At 35.3% G+C, this 21,234-nt stretch overlaps 1 protein-coding gene across 1 annotated transcript in view; it reads left to right on the top strand.

The window, feature by feature from the left end:
- The window catches only part of DESI2 (desumoylating isopeptidase 2), a 45,506-nt gene that overhangs the window by 15,093 nt on the left and 9,179 nt on the right, over positions 1-21,234 (top strand). Inside the window, exons 2-3 of the mRNA XM_020982099.2 lie at positions 17,970-18,042; positions 20,253-20,346. Of these exons, the coding sequence (XP_020837758.1) occupies positions 17,970-18,042; positions 20,253-20,346 (167 nt within the window). The remainder of the gene's footprint in view (positions 1-17,969; positions 18,043-20,252; positions 20,347-21,234) is intronic.

Raw genomic sequence — 21,234 nt, forward strand, 5'->3', positions numbered from 1 at the left:
GTAACCTGCCCTTGCAGCCTAAGGGTACATCACTCTCCTTCCAGCCAAACTGACCTTCTAGATTGTTCTCTTTACATAATACCTTTTCCCATCTCTGTGCCTTTGTGCTGGTTGTCAAATCCCAGCCTGAAATGCACTCTCTCCTTAGCCCTGTCTACAGTTGTCCTCTCTTCCTTTAAGATGCATGAAGCCTTCCTGGTCTCCCTCCATGCCTTAGCTGCTGATCCTCTCTCTTCAAACATACATTGTGTTTAAACTACTTTGTATTTATTCACTTTATATTTATGCTGTATATATTAATATGTATTTGTTGTCTCTCTCCCTTTAGAATGTAAGCTCCATGCAAATAGGGATTATGTTTTTTATAAGGTTTTATTGATAACTTCTGTTTCTTATCATAGTTATCCCAAGCATTCATCCCCTACCTTTTTCCAGAGAGCCATCCCATATAACAAATAGGTTTTTTTTAGAAAGGAAAACAAAATCAGTTTGACTGATCAGTACATTGAAAAAGTCCAAAAACCTGTGCAGTATCTAATACCTGCAGGCCTCCTACCTCCACAAAGGAGTGTTTTGATTGTGTTCTCTTATTTCTTCTTCTGTGTCCTGCTGGATCCTTGTGATTTTGTTGTATTCACCTGTGTAGTTGGTTTTTTCCATTTACAATGTTGTAGTTATTATGTATATTATTTTCTTGGCTCTGCTTACTTCACTCAGCAACAGTTCATATAGATCTTTCTATGCATCTCCGTGTTTATCACACAAATCGTTTCTTACAACATAGTACTACTCCATTTCATTCATAGTACCATAGTTTGTTTAGCCATTCTCTGATGGATAGATGTCTGTTTTGTTTCCAGTTCTTCCCTGTCACAAAAAGTGCTGCTATAAATATTTTGTTTTATGTATGAGGACTTTCTTCTTAATGGCTTCCATGGGGTATAAGCCCAGTAATGGAATCTCTGGTTCAAAGGGTATGGACATTTTAGTTACCTTTTTTTTGCATAATTTCCAAATTGTTTTCCAAAGGGGTTATACAGTGTCACAGCTCCACCATGTATTAATATGCTTATCATTCCACAACCTCTTCAACATTATTTCTTTTGGGGGGGGGTCATTTTTACCAATTTGCAGGGTGTGAGGTGAAACTTGAGGGTTGTTTTGGTTTGCATTTCTCTTATTAGTGATTTGGAGCATTCTTTCATATAGTTGTGAACACTTTGCAGTTCTTCTTTTTGAGAACTGTTTGTTCATATCCTTTGACCACTTAGAGGAAAAAAAGAAGGCTGAGTCTTGTGGGAAAGAATAATAAAAGGTAATCAAGTAAAGGAATTTCAGAATTCTTGAACATAGAAACGGATCATTTGTAAGTGATGGTAACTCTGTAGCTGAGATGGAGTGGTGGGTCACGAATAATAGATTGAGGAACTGGGTTGTTAAGTATTTGAGCAAATATCAACATGTAAGTAAAAATCTCTTACTCTGTGGTCAGGAATTGAGTTGGGTTGGGAAAGGGACACAGGCACCAAACTGGTTAAGGGAAAAAGGAGAATGTCCTGGAGTAGATAGATCTGGGATCTGGATTGGGTGATAAATTTGAATAGCATGGAGAGGTTCCCAACTAATAGTGGTAGAGAAAGAGATTCAAGAAGCCGTGATGGAAAACAAGGAGTATGCCAACTCCTCCACCTTGACCAGAAATTCAACAAATACTGGAAACAGTTGTTAGAGAAGCAGGTGTAATCAAGACTTTTGTCTGGAGTATGCATCCTGGGCCTGGTTCTGGAAAAGGTCCTGTGGGCAGGGCCTGTGGGGGAAGTTGACCTTTCCTAACATTGCTTTTGCCAAACAAACCTGTTTTTTAAAAAATTTTTTTATTGAAATCTTTTGTTTTTACATTGCAAAAATTCTTTATAGTTAACCCTTTCCTTCACCCCTCCTAGAGAGCCATCCCATAAAGCAAATAATATGTCTTAGAGAAAAAGAAGGGACAAAATCTATACCCTTTGACCTAAAGATTCCACTAGGCATATACCCTTAAGGAGGGTCATCGATCCCTCAAACTTCTCTTCTTATCCTAGATACATTATTTTTTGTATATGTGCAGAAGCATTTCAATTTCATGTGATCAGAATTATTGATTTTCTATTTTATGATTACTTTTATCTCTGAGGTAGTGAAAATGCAGCTCCCCATAGCTATGAAAAGCATATGATTTTAGCATTTTCTAATTTTTTATGCTGTGATCTTTCATATTAAGGTCATATATCCATTTTGAATTTATTGTGGAATATTGCATATGATACTAGTTTAAATTTAATTTCTGCCAAACTCCTTTCTAGTTTTCTTAGCAGTTTTTATTAGAGTTCCATCTAAGTAATTTGTGTTTGGGGGTTTATCAGACGCTGTTATTGAGTACCTGATTTTCCCCTGTATACTTTTCTATTTTCTAAGCACTACCAAATAGTTTTGATGGCTGCTGCTTTATATTTTGAGATCTACGATAGAATTTGAGGTAATTAGGTGATGTAGTAGATATAGCACTGGGCCTAGAATCAGGAAGACCTGAGTTCAGATTCAGCCTTAGATATTTAATAGCTGTGTGACCCTGGACAATTCACTTAATTTCTGTCTGCCTCTGTTTCCTAAATCATATAAGATATTTGGAAAGTGCTTTGCACAGAGTCTGGCACATAGTAGGCCCTTAATAAATGTTTGTTTCCTTCTCCTTCCCTCCCCCATTTTTCCTTCATTTCTGACTTTTTTTCCTTCATTATTTCCTATGTTAATCTAGATTTTTTTCCCAAAAAATATATTTTGTTCTTTTGGCAAGTACAGAATAGATTTCTCTGAGAGGAACTCATTCCAAACAAGTAGATCCCTGGGCTTTCCTAGAACCTAGCCCTGCATAAGAATATGACAAAGGGTGACGCATGGAACTGTAACTCAAAGAAATAAGTGACCCAACATCAGGGAATTTATTACCTCAGAGAGATAACATTTTGCCAGTGAGAGAATCAAAGATGCCAGGAGTGCCTAAAAAGTACTTTTTCCTCACCTAGAGGAACTGATTCCCCTAATTCTTAGTTTTTTCTCCCTTCTCAAATTGTGTATATATTTCTGTTTGCATGTTGTATTCACTCCTGTAAACTCCTTGAGGGCAAGGGCTGTTGCCTAGCCCATAGCACATTTCTGGCACACAGTAAATGTTCAATAAATGCTGGCTGACTAACTAGTATTTTGCACACTTTGCACACTTGTTGGATTCGATTCCTTGCTGTCATTTGGCAGTCTCATCAGTAGTGCCCAGCACTACTGACACGTCGAGGAAAATGAGGGCTTAAGAATTAGCTATTGGATTTTTCTTTAATTAGTAAGTATTTATTTTCTCATATCTCCCATCTCCCCAACAACCACCACTGAAAAGAAAAAGAGAAACACAACCCTTGTAACAAATATGCATAGTCAAGCAAAACAAATTAAAATAATTTGTCTCAGTTTGCACCCTGAGTCTGTCACCTTTCTATTAAGAAATGTGTGGTATGCTTCATCATTGGTCCTCTGAAATTGTAGTTGGTCATTTCATTGATAGATTTCTTAAGGTCTAAGTTGTTGGAAAAGACGTTACGATATTGATGTTATCATATATTATTCTTCTGGTTCTTCTCACTTCACTCTGCATTAATTCATACAAGTCTTCCAGTTTTTGATGAAATTGTCCATTTCACAGGGTGAGTTGAAGATTAAGGGGGTCATATCTGGAGAACAAAATTAAGGGATGAGAGAGGATTATACTAGGAGAAGGAGAAAGGGAGAGGTAGAATGGGGTAAATTATCTCACCAAAAAAAAACAAACAGAAAGGAAAAGGCTCTTAAAGTGGAGGGGAAATGGGGGAAGGTGAGAGGGAATGAGGGAATCTTATTCTCGTAGGATTTGGCTTATGGAGGGAATAACATACACATTCAATTGGGTATGGAAGTCTGTCTTACCCTACAGGAAAATAGGGGGAGAAGAGGACAAGAGAGCAGGGGAATGATAGAGAGGAGAGGGCAGATTGGGAATCAGAAGCAAATACTTCTGAGGAGGGACAGAGTCAAAAGAAAGAATAGAATAAATGGGGGGCAGGATAGGATTAAGGGAAATAGAGTTAGTTTTTCACAACATGTCTACTAAGGAAGTGTTTTGCACATGTATAACCTATGTTGAGTTGCTTGCCTTTTCAAAATGAGGGTGGGTGGGGAGGGAGGAAGGGAGAAAATTTGAAACCTAAAGTTTTAAAAACATATGTTTAAAAAAAAGTTTCCACATGCTACTGGGAAATAAGAAATACAGGAAATGGGGTACAGAAGTCTATCCTGCCCTACAGGAAAATAGAAGGGGAAGGGGATAAGAGAAGTGGGGGAGAGATAGAAGAGAGGACAGACTAGGGGAAGGGATATTCAGAATGCATGCCATCTTGGGTAGGGGGAGGGGGGAGATGGGGTGAAAATTTGGAACTCAAAATCTTGTGGAAGTAAATGTGGAAAACTAAAAATAAATAAATTTATATTAAAAAATAAAATTAAAAAAAAGAAATTGTCCCTTTCATCATTTCTTAGGACACAATATCCATTGGATTTAGCCAATCATTGGTAGCCTTGAAGGAAATAGTTTTAACATATGAAGGGTCAGAAGCCAAATTAGAAGAGATTGAGAAGTTTGCAGATAGTAAGAAAGTGGAAAAAGCAAGTGTGGCCAGTTTTTTCTGGTTTAGAGGTTATGGTTGTGGTCAAGTGAAGGGTTTAAGAATGAGATAAACCAGAATATGTAGGTATCAAGGAAAGTGCCTTATAGGAAAGGACAGAGACAGAATGATTGATGGGGCAAGCTCCTGGAGGAAATGAAAAGCATTGCTTCTATAGATGAATGGTCTGGGCAAATGCCCACCTTTTATTCAGAGACAGGAATGTAAAAGACAAGAGGACTAGTAAAGCCATAGAGGGATTTTGAAATACAGAGTAGGGAGAGAAGAAGCTCATAACAGCTGGTTTTAGTTACCTCGGTAAAGTAGGAGACAGGCCTGTCTGGGGATGGACAAGAAGAGAGGAAAGGTAGAAAAAAGAAAGAATACAAATTTTGCTATGCAGTTAAGAGACCAGTTGATAGTAGATAACATATTTTAGTAGTATGTGACTTCGAGCTGTATTCAGGAATAGGAGCTAGGAAGTAGCTGGAGAGTAGGAGTAGAGGTAAATAGAAGGGTCTTCCAGGATTTCGATTGGCAGGGTATGAACAGCAACAGATGCCTTAGGATATTAGTTGGGGATTCAAAAGTAGAGGACTCTACAATTGAATTGGTCAGCTATTCAAGGCAAGTGAAAGTAAGGCTAGGGGAGTTATATTAGATTGTTACAATGGAAGGAAGGGTGTGGTAAGAACAGAGAATGGGTTTGGGAGTAAGGCAGAGGAAGAAGTAGCATAGCGTGTTATGACCAGAAAGGAAAATTTAAGAGATTATAGTCAGGTATAGTTGTGGTGAGTGATTAAATCTAATGTCTGTGGTGATGAGGCATGGACTATGGTATTTTGAGCAGACATCAACTTGTATATTGAATATTGGTGCAGGGGTAGGAAGTGGGGGAAAAGATTGGGAACCAGGTATTTAACTTTAGGAGAGAGAGTGACCTGAAGGCCAGGATATTACAGTAACAAGGATTTATAAGAATGTTTTGGGGGAGATGATATAAGAAGATGGAATAAACTTCAAAGGAGTGGTTGCTAAATTGTGTCAGGGGAGAGAGGATCTCAAACTGGCAGTGAGGAGAGCAGGCTTCAGGTTCAGTCTTTATGGTAGTCCTGGGGAGTCTGACAGAAGGAACAATGAAAACTAGAAAGGCCTAAAACTGGCCCAAGAATAGTGTGAAGTGATCTAAGGTGAAGTGGATTCATTAACAGTAGAGTTGAGAGTTCCAAAGGATACAATGAGAAAACATAAGAGGAAGGAAAGTAATAGGGAAAGGATTTTTCACCTCAACAAACAGCATTTCTGAATTATATAGATAATTTATTCTATGATAATTAAGCCTTATGTATTATAGTGAAGTCTTCAAGCTTCCAGTGAGCAATAATGGATGAGATTGGTTAAATTTCAAAAATTTCATCAGGCATTGACTGGTATCTTGCCCCAGTTCTGCCCACATCATAGCTTAGCATCTCAACCCAGTGGAAAAAAAGTTTAGTTTTTTAAGATTGTAAATGCATAGCTAAAAATAGAAGAAAACATACCCTTTTAGTATGTACGTTTAGTATTTAATATATATACTTTTGTCTTGAACTACAGATTCATATGTCAGAGACAGTATGTCAAATATGCTAGCATTAAAACATTGAGGTTTACATTTTGTCTTGAAATTGTCATCCTATCACTAGTACATCAGTATCAGTTCAGATTCAGATAATACATAGTGTTACAAAAAGAATATTTTTATTTGCATTCCTTCTTGGAATTCATTGTAATAAAATTTTTCTTCTATCTATCAGGTGCCCACCTTCATGTGGTATCCTTTCTGAAACTATATAAAACTAGTTAGATACATTCCTTGTCCCATCAAGATATTTGATTTCTAAAATGTGACTTTTATTCATTGATTTAAAAAAATCAAGCTACTTAAAATATCCATTATATAAGTTCTAAATAACATACTAGTCCCCCATGGTGGGTGGCTGCTTAAAGTCTTCTGCGTTGTATGGCACCAAATATATGTGACACTATGGCACTATTCACTGTAAAATGCACTTTATCATAAAGTAGGTCTGGCTTATCCTATAGGCGGTGATTAGCTGCAACCAAAGAGACATCATGATTTTAGTATAATTATGTGCTATCTTTTATATATGAAGATGATCGTCAATATTTACTACTAACAGTTTATATTGGTGGGGATTTTTAGATGTAAAATCTGTCTCCTGACTTGAGTCTGTGTTATCAGTTACCTGCTGAAAACCTCCACCTGTATGTCCCATGAGCATTTCAAAGAACATATCCAAAACAGCTTAATACATTTCCCACAAAACCATCCCTCCTTCAGACTTCTTCATTTCTATTCACATGACATCATGCTTCCAGTTATCCAAGTTCAAAACCTTGTAGTTATTCATAACTCTTCCTTGTCCCTCAACCCCCCCCCACATCCAACCACTTGCCAATCTTGTCAGTTCTACCTCTTTACAGTAACATCTTTAGTTCTGTTTCTCTTCCTCTAGGTACACAGTACCTAAGTTCAGTACCTTATCACCTTTCATCTCACCTCTACTGCAAGTGGCCTCATTAGTCTTCCCTCTCCAGTAGTATATGGGAAGATTCACTTCGCTCTGCAATCCATATCAGATCTAACTTTCTAAAACATTGTTCTCTATGACACCCCCTTATTCAAAAATAAATCTTCAGCGATTTCCTAGTGTCTTTAGGTTAAAATACAGAATCCTCAGTCTGGCATTTAAAGCCCTAAGCAGGCTGGCTTCCATTTCCCTTTCCAGTCTTATTTCATTACTATTCTCTGTGGTCAATGGGCTGGCTATTCCTGGTTTATGACATTTTATTTCCTAACTGTGTGCTTTTCCATAAATGGTCCCTCTGTGTCTCAAAGGTACTCATTCCTCACCTTTATTTCACAGAAGAGCTACATAGCACAGTTCATGTGCCATCTCCTATATAAGACATTTCCTATTTTCCCTCTTGAAATTTTTATTTACTTGTGGTGTTTTGGGGTTGTTTATTTTTTTTCTTTTTGGTATTTACTTATTTTTGTACATGAATGTATTCTCTCTCTCTGTAAAATTTGAATCCCTTGAGGGTAGAGATTGCTTTGTTTCTGCCTTTGTATCCTCAGCACTTGCAGGGATTTCTCAGGTGGTATCCATCTAATCTATGTTCAGTTGAATTGAATTCATGTCTCTACCATATCCTTTTGTTTGTTTGTTTGTTTTTGGCTAGGCAGTGGGGTTAAGTGACTTGCCCAGGGTCACACACCTAGTAAGTGTTATGTGTCTGAGGCCAGATTTGAACTCAGGTCCTCCTGAATCCAGGGCCGGTGCTCTATCCACTGTGCCACCTAGCTGCCCCTACCATATCCTTTTAACAACAATCCAAATAAACCCTGAACCTAAGTTTTTTTTAATCTTTGGATTATGTTGCACTTCATAAAGATAATTTATTTTGCTTATCTGATAGTATTGATTGTACAGAAATGGGGTGGTTATCTTGTAATGTATGCATGTGCAAATGTACCTTTCTGCATTACCCCTTTCCCCCCAGTGGAAATGCTTAAGTGTTTCTACTTAAGTAAAAAAAGCTATGTGAACAAATAGAGTACCTACTTTAATCAGTATATAAGTATATGTAAGTAGAGTGAATAATATGTATTTGAAAATGAATATTATAGTAAATCAAAATGGAATACATTTTAAACACTACTTACTGAACTGGGCTAATAGGATTATGTTTTCATGTAAGCTTTCACCTTTCCGAATTATTCACAGGTAGCCTGACAATTTTTCTGTGAAACCAAAATATCTTTCCAGAGTAACTTTGGGGCAGATTCTGTAGATTAAGCTAAACAACCCGCAGGGAACATGTCTCTGCCACAGAGGGTTTGAGTTGAGTGGATTGTTGATGTGCCGTTGTTGTGGTAGGTTTTTTGTTGTTCTTTGGTGTGTGGAATGGTATTTTGTGGTAATATCTAATTTGTTTAGTATTATGCTTGTATATGTATTGGTGAATCTTTGAGGGATGCTGCCTCAGAGCCTTTTGGAAAATACGGTTTTGATTTTTCTTTCTTTTCCCTGGGTTATTGGTTGTATATTGTTGGGGCTTAATTAGCTCGGCTGTATAGAGACATCTCTTTAATGTTTCCTGTCCCAGCAACAGCCCTCTTCTAAGCTTTTATGGGTCTGTTTGCTAAGCCTTCCAAATAGGTATGTTGAGAGGAGCCTAGCTGGCCTTGGAGTCAGAAAGAATTGGATTCAAATCTTTCCTCAGGCAAATGCCAGTTATGTGACCATGAGTAATTTACTTAACCTCTCAGTGAGCTGGGCAACTCTCTAAAGACTCTTAAAGATGAGTTAATTATTGATCATGGTTTCCACACCAGAAGTTCCTACAGAAACAAGCCCCAACAATAACAGCAAAAAAATCTCATTGTCTTCAAAAAGAAATAGCGTCTTAATCTCCCTGGATGTTTCAAATATCTTTAATTTTGTGAGAATCAGGGCCAATACTTACTAAGTTAAATGCTTTTTTTTTCTTTTAGATAATGATATCAGTTAAAAACAATCTATCAGTTTGAGAAACAGAGGCATTAAGAGTAATTGGATGATGACCTTAGCACTATAAAATGATGGGGTTTCAACAAGAATAACTAATGGCACCAAGCCACTATCACTATGGAATTTTGCAACAGGGATCGTAAGAGACATTTAGTCCTAGTGTCTGCTAAATTTTTTTCAGTCCTTCTCTAAATTTTGTAGCCTGGACTGCTTCCATCTTATCTCTGTAGTTAGGTCATTATTAATATCCTGACCTTGAATTAAGCTGGTAAAGTCTGGAGGCAGCCAGTTCAATTTGGAAAGATTGAGCCACCGAGACTCATGGTCTAATAATAATATTCAGGAGTCACTGCACAGGCAGCCCTAAAAGGAATTAAGTTTATAGTTAGAGGACATGTCTGTGTGATTGCTTTCCCTTAGGAAGACTTCTTTTTCCCTTCATGTCCTTTGGTCATAGGTTTTTTAGGGGAAGTGGAATAATAGGTGTTTTGTTCAAAAAAGATGATACTGAAGAGATATACAATTCTATCTTTCTGACAATCTGATTTCTAAAAATTCTTAAATAGTATGCTATAATTAGTATATAAAGGTGACACTGACCCCATCAGAGAGAACATGTAATTTGAGTTGTTTTCCAGTTTGTGTTGATAAGATTACACTAAGCCAGTCTCTCTTTTGTCCATTCTTCAGTGTCAGCTGCACATTTTCAGCGACAGCTATAGCAGTTAGGAATACAAATTTTAATTATGAGTAAACTCAATTAAAAAGTTTGGAGAAGGTCTGGAAACCAGTGCCATCCCTTACTGTTATAAGAAGATTTAGGTTTTGGTGCTGCTCCTGTTTTAAGGTTCTTTTACTTAGCATGAGTACCAGGTAGTAAAATGTAACACTTCAAATGTAACAACTATATATACATATATACCTATATATAAAAATTACTCTTATATGAAGATTTAGGTTTTGCTGCTGCTACTACTTTATGGTTCTTTTTACTTAGCATGGTACCAAGTAACAAAATGTTACAAGTATTTTTTAGATGAAGTGCTAACTTTATTTTACTTACAGTTCTGCCACAGTGTCAGTCCTACAGAAATAAATTTTTTTTTCTTCTACCATCTTTCTTAGCTAATAACAAATATTTTTTTTTCATAATGCCATAGTTTGGGGTTTTATGGGGAGTAAAGAATATGGTTCATTGTGTTTCTTATTTGCAAAGTACATGTTGCAGTGTATCTGGCAGGGAGATTATCTTTGAAAGGTGTGAGATATTTATAGAACAGCTTAGATCTGTGTTTGCAAATTAGGACAGTGTGCTCCTGTAGGAGTTAGAGGGACTTGACTAGTCTTACTTGGACTTTATATTCATAGCTTTCTGATAGAGATAATTTAGTAAACATTAATTTGGCCACCAAAAAAAACAACCACCACTTTTCAAATATTGGGGGCCTTTCTGGAAAGTATGAAAAGTAGAGAATTGATGAATATATTATTACATTCTAGCAATGAGCTACATGAGCATGATAATTTAAATTTCTTAGTGGCACAAAATAATGAATGTGACTGTTTTAAAATAGACAGTTCTTGTAGACTTGGGCCTATTTTTAATACTTCCTAGGAGGATGAATAGCAGTAGCCTGGAAATCCTATTCCTAAAAACTTAAACTTTGTTTCTTGTAGTCTTAAGAAAAATCAGTTGACCCTGTCCAACTTTCCATCTCTGGAATGGAGGTAACACTAACCACTTGTAAAGCTATTAAGTATTCATTTTTTATTCTAGTACCTCAGCAATCCTCTGGAAACATTAGAAGGGTCCAGTTATATAGGTCAAATTCCATTACAGTAAGTTCCAGCTAGCTAGCATTTATACAGCACTTTAAGCTTTACAAAATACTTTACATATATTATTTTATCCTCACAACAACCCTGGGAAATAGGTGCACTTATCCCCATTTTCCAGATGAGGAAATTGAGACAGGACAAATGACTTATCCAGAGTCACAAAGCTAATTAAGTATCTGAGGCCAAATTTAAACTCATGTTCAAGACTCCCAAATGCAATGCCCAATCCATGCAGCTTCCTCAAGCCTTGAATTTAAGGAATTTTTCAGGCCAGGGTATGTGATTTTCATTGCAGCACCTACTAGCAACTTTTGTAGACACATTCTGTTTAGTAACTAACTTCTGAGGAGAGAAATTCCTGTGATCCAAGGAAGAGTTAGAAAATGCTATCATCATGAAGATCGTAAAGTCAGGAAAATGCCATTAAAGTGTTACTCAGAATTCTCGGCATGCTAGCTCCTTAAACCTTTTTTCTTGCCCAAAATTCACTCTTGAAATTTTTTTTTGTTTTTCCACAGCAACAGATTTCTTGATCTTATGTTGGAAAAACAAGTTTCACTTCATAGAAATGTAGTTTGTAACCAGATTTGCTAGAATATATCTGTTCCATAAAGGATAATCCTATTTTGTAATTGGGTTTTATGCTTAAAATGAATAGGCAGTCTTACAGTTTTATACATATGTATATATAATTTTGAGAATTTATACTGCATTTGAGGAAAAAAATTCATTTTTCTTTTAAATCTTTTTTATTTTTTTAAATGAATGTTAAAAGCCTTTTTATACGGGTCAGTATCACAACATTATTTGGTTTTATTTTTGAGTACTCTTGGGCTTTATCTGGAGACAGCATAGGAAAGAAGGGTTTATGAAGGCACCTGAGTCTTCCTACTACTATGTTATAAGCAGGCAAGAGTTAGATCTTTCCTGTTCAAATTCTCTGCCCCCACTAGCCAAATCTACCCTCTGACAGGAAGAGAGAATCATTTCCCAAATTCTTTTCAATAGAATCCAGATATTCTGTGATTTGAATTAGGTATTCTATGACATTACTTCTCTAAAACATAAGGCAGTTTTTCATTTAGAAATAATTTCTCCTGTTTTGCCTGGTGCCCTTCCTTTATCACTTGAGTATCCAATGCTCCTTCATCTCCCAAGATCAGGATTTATGAGTTCTGTGAGTATATTTCAAGCCTCAAGTTGTTCTTTGTTCATATTAGGTTCCACCTTAAAGTATTCTCATACATGGTACAGCTCACACTGAAATAATCCTGCCTAGATCTGGAGCTAGATACTTAGAGTCTTGACCTACTTCAGTATATCCTTAAGTCCCCTGTGCCACCAAGCCTCTTAATTTCTCTGGGCCTCAGTTTTCTGATCCATACAGTGAGATAAAATATCTACTCATCACCCAGTCACGTGAGAGAAGGAAATGAAAATGTGATGTAAGATCAGAGTAGTTAAGCTGTTATGGGCATTCAAAATAAAGTCACTGTATTATCAAATAGTGTCTAACTACCTTAGCTACTAAGAGATAGGGTCATGCCATAGATTTTATCACTCATAACTGTCACTTCAGTAATTATGAACTCAAATTTTCCCATTCTTCCCCATTACACAATCTCATGTATCCTGTTCTTTATCTCTCCATCTGCCTCACTCTTATTTAAACACTTTAAGTTAGTCTCCATCCTAACCATTCTCTATGCATTCCTAATTCTAGACCATTATCCCTGCCTTACTTTACTTTCTCCAGTGTGAACCCTGTTCAACTGTATGTCAACTATATATGATTCTTTTTTAGTCCTTTGTCCTACTACCATTCACACCATTCTGATTTTAAAATCTGGATCACATCCACCATCCATCTTCCTTCCTATTCCCATGCTGCTAAAGCAGCATGAGGAAATCCCGTCACCGTGCCACTACAAGTTCATGTTATCTGATTTCAACTGACCTTTACAACTATGTAGTTAAAACTTTATCTTTAAACTTCTTTGATTGGCTCTCCCACTTCCCTCAGCAGTTGTTCTAAAGCTTTTCTTCCCTTCAAGCCCTGACACCTCCCAAGATTATCCTCTCAGCAGATGCTCTCCCTCCTAACTCTCTTGTGAAAATAGAGGCCATCAGTTGGATTCTCTTCTTTTCTGTGCCATACCATAAAACCCTTCTGAATTTTTACCCATCCTCTCCTTATCTGAGGAAGAGGAAGTATTTGCCAAGACTCTCAATCCTATCTCCTCCTGTCTTTTCTAGGAATTTGCCTCCTGCGTCATTCCATCTCTGTCATTTTCATTGTCCATATCTACTTATTCTTTCCCTGTTGCCTATAATGTGCTCAGATATACCCCATCCTATTAAAAAAAAATCACCTGTCTTTACCATCCCCTCAAGCTATAGTGGTATCTGAATTGAACTTTAAAGGAAAGAAAATATTTTAGGCATTGGGAACAGAATGAAACCAAAGGCACATGGTAGGATAATCCAGGAAATGTTTGAAGGACAAGAGTCCAGTTTAGCCAAACAATAGAGTATATGAAGGATTGTAATATGAAAAGACTGCAATGTTAAAGTAATATCAGATTCTGTTGGGCATTGAATGCTGGGTAAATGAGTTTGATCCCAGAAGGTATGGTGGTCAACACCTGTAAACTCACCTACCGTGGCAGCTTAGGTAGGTAGATCTCTTGAGCTCAAGATTTGAACCGCGGTAGTCTGTAACAGGTTGGTGTCTTCACTAAGTGTGGCATTAATATGGTAAGCCCCTGGGAGAGGAAGCCATCAGGTTACAGGCAGCAAATTGACCAAGTTCAGAACAAGTCAAAACTCCCATGCAGTTCAGTAATGGAATTGGGCCCATGAGTAGCCTCTATATCCAGCCTGAGCTAGATGGGAACCCCATACAGAAAACATGATCCACTATATTTATTTATCATTGGGATTCACAAGTACTCCTATAGATGGGGAGAATAGAAAAATGTTTGCTTTTAGCTACATATAGCATGAAATCTAAGAAATTTAAATGACAGCTTGAAAAATTAGATACCTATAATAAATAAAAATTTTATTTTGCCTTGTAAGTAAATAAAGCAACAGTTGTAGTTAAAGATGTCACTTAGTTACAGGTGTAGGATATATTGTTAAAACTTATTTCACAAAGGATTTATTTCTTTTGAAAATCTATTGGTAACAGTGCCACATTTTGAACTTAATTTTTTTTAAGAAGGAATTATATTGGGCTCTACACTGCTAAAGCCCAGTCAATATTGATGGGAAACAAAGTTCTATAAACATGAAATTCGGCCTCTTATGCAATTTGGGCACATTCATAGAAAATTGTTTGGAGAAATATAAGTGAGGAACTACAGACAATTTTTTGCATTGGGATAAGTGATCAAATTTATTTTTTAAATCCTTTAAAAGGAAAGCTCTTTGATCAATTATGATAATATAAGATCAGAGCGTAAGTTATTTGTTATTTATTTTGTAACACAGTTGCTTTCCTGTGCCAAAGAACACAAGCGTCTTTGAACTAAAAACATTTTTCTAAATAATATTAGCAAAAATGAAGCAAATTCATTTTAATAACAAGATTTCTCCAAAAACTGGTTAATGTGGTTGTTAGTTTTAGAAAAACTGAGTACTTGTCAAAGAATATGAATGGGCAGTTTTCAGATAAATCAAAGCTATCTATAGTCATATGAAAAGATGTTCTAAATCACTGATTAGAGAAATGCAGATTAAATCAACTGTGAGGTACCTCCCTCACATCTGTCAGATTGGCTGATGTGACAGAAAAGGAAAATAATAAATGTTGGAGAGGATATGGGAAAACTAGGACACTAATACATTGTAAGTGGAGTTGTGAACTGATCCAGCGGTTCTGGAGAGCAATTTGGAACTGTGCCCAAAAGGGCTATAAAACCATGCATACCCTTTTATCCAGCATTACCTCTACTAGGTCTGTATCCCAAAGAGATCAGAAGAAGGGGGAAAGAACCTGTTTGTACAAAAATATTTATAGCAGCTCATCTTGTGTTGGCTAAGAATTGGAAATTGAGGGGATGCCCATTAATTAGGGAATGGCTGAACAAGTTGTGCTATATGATTGTAATAGAATTTTATTGTGCTGTAAGAAATGATAAGCAGGATGATTTCAGAAAAACCTAGAAAGACTTACATGAACTGATACAGAGTGAAGTGAGGAGAGCTAGAACATTGTACACATTAACAGCAATATTGTACAATGAACAACTGTGAATGACTTAACTATTCCCAGCAATACAGTGTTCCAAGACAATTCCAAAGGATTCATGATGAAAATTGCTATCCACCTCTGGAGAAAAAAACTGATAGTGTTTGAAAACAAACCAAAAGCATACTATTTTTTGCTTTCTTTATTTCTTGTTTTTAGTTTGAGTTTTCTTCCACAAAATAACTAATATGGAAATATTTTACACGATTGCACCTGTTTAACCTATATCAGATTGCTTACCATATCAGGGAAGGGAGGAAGGGAAGGATAGAATTTGGAACTCAAAACTTTTTTTAAAAAAAGAGTGTAAAAAAATTGTTTTTACATGTAATTGGATATATATGTATATATATATGTATATATATGTATATATATGTATATATGTATATATATGTATATATATATATTTTAAACTAAGTACTTAGAGTCAGTGCAGAGTCCCTCAACTTCATACTGCAGTCCAAGAAGATATATTTACTGCATTTATGAAAAAGCTAGAGATATAGACAACAAATTTATTTTAAAAAAATTTATATGTTGCAATTAAGTGGAAGAAAGTAATGACCACTTGATTAGTCTCCAAAAGCAATTATCATTTTAAAGACCTAGGTATTTCTAAATATGAATGGATAAGGAATTTTCAATAAATAGCTATTTCAATATTATTGAAATATCTATTTTAATAAATATCACTTTATTGTATGTTTATGTGTGTTAATTGTTTTTTTAAAAAATGTTATTAAGTTCTTGAGTTTACTTAAATAAAATATTACCTAAGAAGATTAATTGTGTGAAATTTTTTATGAAAAATATTGTAGTGGCATTTTTTTTCCTTAAAAAATTTTATTGTATATAAATTCCCCCCCAAAAAAAATTTTTAGGTTTGGAATGCAGACTCAAGCTGACAATGAGCATATTCTTTCTTATGTACGAGTAACAATGGTTACAACTCTTTGATGGTTGGGAGTTTTTTTTCCCCCTAAAAAAGTGAGACGTCATAAGTAAGAAAAGCATTGGGTTATTAATCAATGACATTGTAAGGTATACTGATATGATTGTAGTTCTTTGAATCTTGCTCTAATTGATTATGTTGTTTATAGTGATTCTGGTAAAAAAAAATTAGGATTCTATCTCCTTTATTGCTACTGAAACTGCCTTTTTATAGTTTAACAACTAGTCAACAAGTTCAGATCCCTTTCTCAGTCCTCATTCTGTTTTATTTCTGCAGCCTTTGCTATGTAGATTATCCATCCCTTTTCTCCAGATTCTCCTTTTGGCTTCTATGAAACTGATGCTGATACTTGTCTTACCTCTCTGATCCACTCTTGTCTCCTTCATAGTTTCCAATTAGTCACCAAGCCCCATTTATTCTTCACAGTAATCTGCCATGTCCGTTCTTTTATATTCCTATAGCCAGTTTCTTAATTCATGCTATTTCATGTAATAGAGTCTTCACTTATCTTGCCTATAGTTCTCTTTTCTAATCCATCTTACACATAGTTATCAGACTGATGTAAAAACTCACTTTGGTCATTTCATTCCCTTGCTCAGGGGCTTGAGGCATAGCTCCAGTCTTTAGTCACAATACAGACTTTGAGATGCCCAAATGGGTCTACTTAAAGTTCCTCAAATATATTTTTATTGTCTCTGTCTCTGTACTTTTGCTCACATAATTGTATACATACCCCTTATCTAGAATGTTTCCCTAAAATAAGAATGTTTTACAAACTTCAAATTTACAAAATGACAGCAAATATAGTTAAGATTGGTTATTGATCTGTACTCTCATTTTTTAATATGAATTATAGTAGTAGCCTCACTATTCTAACATTGTCAACAAACATCAACAACAAGCATGTTTATTAAGCACTTACCATGTGCCAGGCATTGTGCTTGTAAGCACATTTTATACTGGACATTTTATAAATGTCTAATGTTAACTCATCCTGTGTATCTTCCTAATTATATTTGCTTAAAAGTCTCTTATATTTAAAATAGTGATATTTTTCCTTAACACTAAAATATTATCTAAGTAATGCTTTTCCCCAGTGTTAAACTGTATTAAAATTTAGCTAAATGGTATTTTTTGAAGAAAAACAAGAAAGTGGGATGATTTATCTGTAGACAAGTATAATAAGAAATGACTGCAAACTTTAGTTCTAGTTTTTCTTATCAGTTTTGAGATCAAAAATGCCCATTTTAATAGACAGGGAAAACTGAGTATTACTTGAGCATTTATAAATACTAAAAACTGAAAGTAAACTTCTGAGTTCATACCTGTGAGAAATAAGTGTAAATTATTTTTATTTGCTCAAACTCAAAACAGATGATCTTGCATGACAGTTTTGTGCCCTTCTAATTTTTATTTCTCTTGATCGTAGAATTAGTCTACTAAAATGAGCGTTTCTACAACTTTTTCTAATGTTGCTTTTTATTAAACTATGTGTCCTTTTGCTGCCTGAAAAAGGAATTGGCATAAATTTGTAAATAAGTGTCTTTTGCTAATGAAGCATTGAGTTGCATTTGATCAGAAATTAAATGATTATGATGGGATTTTTTTTCCCTCTTCAGTACTGGATGAATGAATACACCTCATCCATTGGAATTGGAGTTTTCCATTCAGGAATAGAAGTGTATGGTAGAGGTATGTATATATAAGTATCTTTAAATCTACTTCATAAAGATATGTAATTCTTAAGGAACTTCATGAGTTGAGATTTTGGGTGTGTCCTTATTAAACAATTGTTGTTCTAGCTTCTGTTTCAGAAAATGAACCAAAAAACCCCTGAACATTCATTCCCCAAGCTTGTTCATTAATTAATCTTTCCAACAGCCCTTAGTTCTTTGGGCGGAGGGGAGTGGAAATCACCTGAGCAATGTAATTGTGATAGAATATCTATTCCTTTAGCCAAAGTTTTCTGTTGTAATCTTTTTGAAAGTCTCGACCTGTCATTTTATGCTGGTGTGCATATTGCCTCTATCAGTAAAGCTAATTTGGAACTTAAATGACATTAGCTGTCTGGGGCACTGAGAGATTAAGCTATTATGTGTTAGAAATAGGACTTGAACTGGAGTCTTCTTGACCGTTCATCCATCAATGCCATGCTACCTCTCTGTTAAGTATATATCAGATTAATAAGAGGTAAAGTACATGAGAGTGTAAATGAGAATGAATGAACAAAAAATTGTGATGAGGACTTGAGAGTAACTGAAATATTATATTTTTATATCATATTATCAATGATTTTGAATGTAAATATTACTAAGCAGACTTAGTTCATTGCATTATTCAGTGCTAAGTATATCATTAAATGTCATATGCCTCTTAATTGAAAGTTCTATTTGGTTTTGAATTGTAACTTTATGATGCATACTTCACTTTGGGTACTTCTGCCTTTGACTTCAAGTGAGATTATTGCAATTTATTCAGTGTTACCCCAGAGTTACAGGGTACAAAATATGAGTATAAAATAGTCTCATTTGCATATATATTAGCATCATTATTAAAGACTCACATTTATATCTTTCTTTATGATTCTAGAGTGTTTTGTTTCTGTCCCATTATTCCTCATCACTATTCATTAATCCTTGTTCTAGGTTTTAGGGTGTGAGGTATAGTTTATTGAAGACCATTCTTTAAGCTTCTTTTTACTTAATAGACTGCCTCCCTCTTGCAATCCTCAAAAAATGTGAGGTTTTTGCAAAAAATATCAATGCCCTTAGACATAGCTGATGATGGTTTTGTCGTCCACCAGTGACTTTGATTTGATTTGGCTTTTGTCTAAGTTATGGTTATTAGTGAGGTCCCCTTCATTCTGAAAAGAAAGGAAGGCAGAGGTACCAAATTATTGCTACTTTCTTCACCACTGTCTAGTGAGAATTTAAACCTCCAAATTTTCTGTGTTTACCCTCTTTGTTACTAGCAATGTTTGTGATAGTGAATTGTTGAACTTAAAATTTTCAGCACCAAACCACATTTTAATGTCAAACACTTATTGAAAGAGGAATTGAACAACTAAAGCAGAACCTTAAATACCTTGTGTCTCTGGAAAAGGGACCACAAAATGTGCTGAGAACTAAAAGTTAAATTTAGCAAAGCGTGGCTTAGTGGGAAGAGCATTAGATTTTGGAGTTAAAGGACAACCTATATTCATATCCCCATATTGCTACTTATTACCTGTGTGCCCTTGGGTAAGTCATTTCCTTTCAGGGACTCAGCTTCCTCACCTGTTACTTTGAGGAGATTGAATGAAATTATGGCTAAGTCCCTCCCAGATCTAAATCTCTGATCCTGTGAACTGTTTTGCTATTTATTATTCATTGTTGTATGAAATTTTAAAAACTATATTAGCCTTACCTTGTCACTTAAAAGTTACTTTGGAAATCAAATGTCCTGCCCAAGGTCACACTATAATATCTAAGAGAGATACTAGAAGTGAGGCTGGAATTTCATTAGTTCTTCCTTGTGGGGAATTCTTCTCTCTGTTATTGTGCTGGATGAAAGTTCATTGAATCTGAAAGAATACTTTGGCTGAGCTATAGAAATGCCTGCCAACAGAATTTCTGGCCCATAAACACGAGTAACTATAGCCCTTTAATAGCTGGGGGAAGGGGGGAGTATTAATAAAAATAGCTACATTCAACATTGAGTATTCATTCAACTCAGTACTCCATGACTAGAACAATTAACAACAAAAGAATTTGAGTTGCTTTCATTCTCAGATCCTCTGCATCACATCTTCTGTGCATTTAATAATTTAATACAAGTCAGTAGTAAAGAAGATTCAGCATCCTGGTTAACTTAAATTTTAACTTTGTGAAAAATACTAAAAATCATGAGTTTTCTCTTTTCAGAATTTGCTTATGGTGGTCATCCTTACCCCTTTTCTGGAATATTTGAAATTTCCCCAGGAAATGCTTCTGAACTAGGAGAAACATTTAAATTTAAGTAAGTAGGGAGGATAATTTTATTACATTGTCATACATAGCTGCCAGAGCTTATCTTATTTGCAAACAATATAGAACACATCCTTGTAAGCTTAGTTACTTCTGGTGCTTCTTTAATACTGTTTTTACTTGTTTGTAAAGCTTTGTAAGTTAGTTGAAATTATTGCATAGAGATGAAATTGAGCCAGAGTGATTGAAATAATTCAACCTTTATTATTTAGTACTTATATTTAGCTTTTAAACGTTACTCTGCCTGGTTTTAAATTACTAGTTTTTATGTAACCTTTGGTACTTTTCTGAAAACTGAAGGATATCAAACATGATTTTTTTATAATTATTTTCTACCTTAACCTTTTTTTTGTCAGCATTTTCAGTGTGAGTTACCAATGTTGAAAGTTTTCCCTTTTTCCTAGTGAAAGGAAGCAATATAGGAATTTAGCATAATTAATTAGACGTATTGAAATCCATTGGTGAGATGATGTGTTTGTATTAAGTGACTATAATAAACTAAAATTTGTTGTGTATACTTTTAGACTTAATCTATCTTAAGAGCTTTGAAAATCTGAGTGATTATTTTTCAGCTTCTAAATAAGATTTATATTTAGAGCTCAGTGTATTACATTCAAAGAGTAAACTAATTTAAACCAGTGGTAATGAAACTTGGTGAAATGAAGGTTTAAAGCAATAAAAGTGTAGGGTAATAGATTTTTAGTTCCTTTGCACTAAGCCTAAATACCAGTGTGAGCTATCTTGATGGCAAATCATTCTAATGCTGTCCTAAATTCATAGTCTGGAATATACTGTCTTAGCAAGACAACCTCAAAGCTGCTAAACTTCCCTCTGATACCCAATTGGATCTGTCTTAATTCAGATTCTGCTTTCCAGAGAA

This window comes from Phascolarctos cinereus, unplaced genomic scaffold, assembly GCF_003287225.1.
Source record: "Phascolarctos cinereus isolate Bilbo 61053 unplaced genomic scaffold, phaCin_HiC Scaffold_5;HRSCAF=322, whole genome shotgun sequence".
NCBI classification, from domain to species: Eukaryota; Metazoa; Chordata; class Mammalia; order Diprotodontia; family Phascolarctidae; genus Phascolarctos; species Phascolarctos cinereus.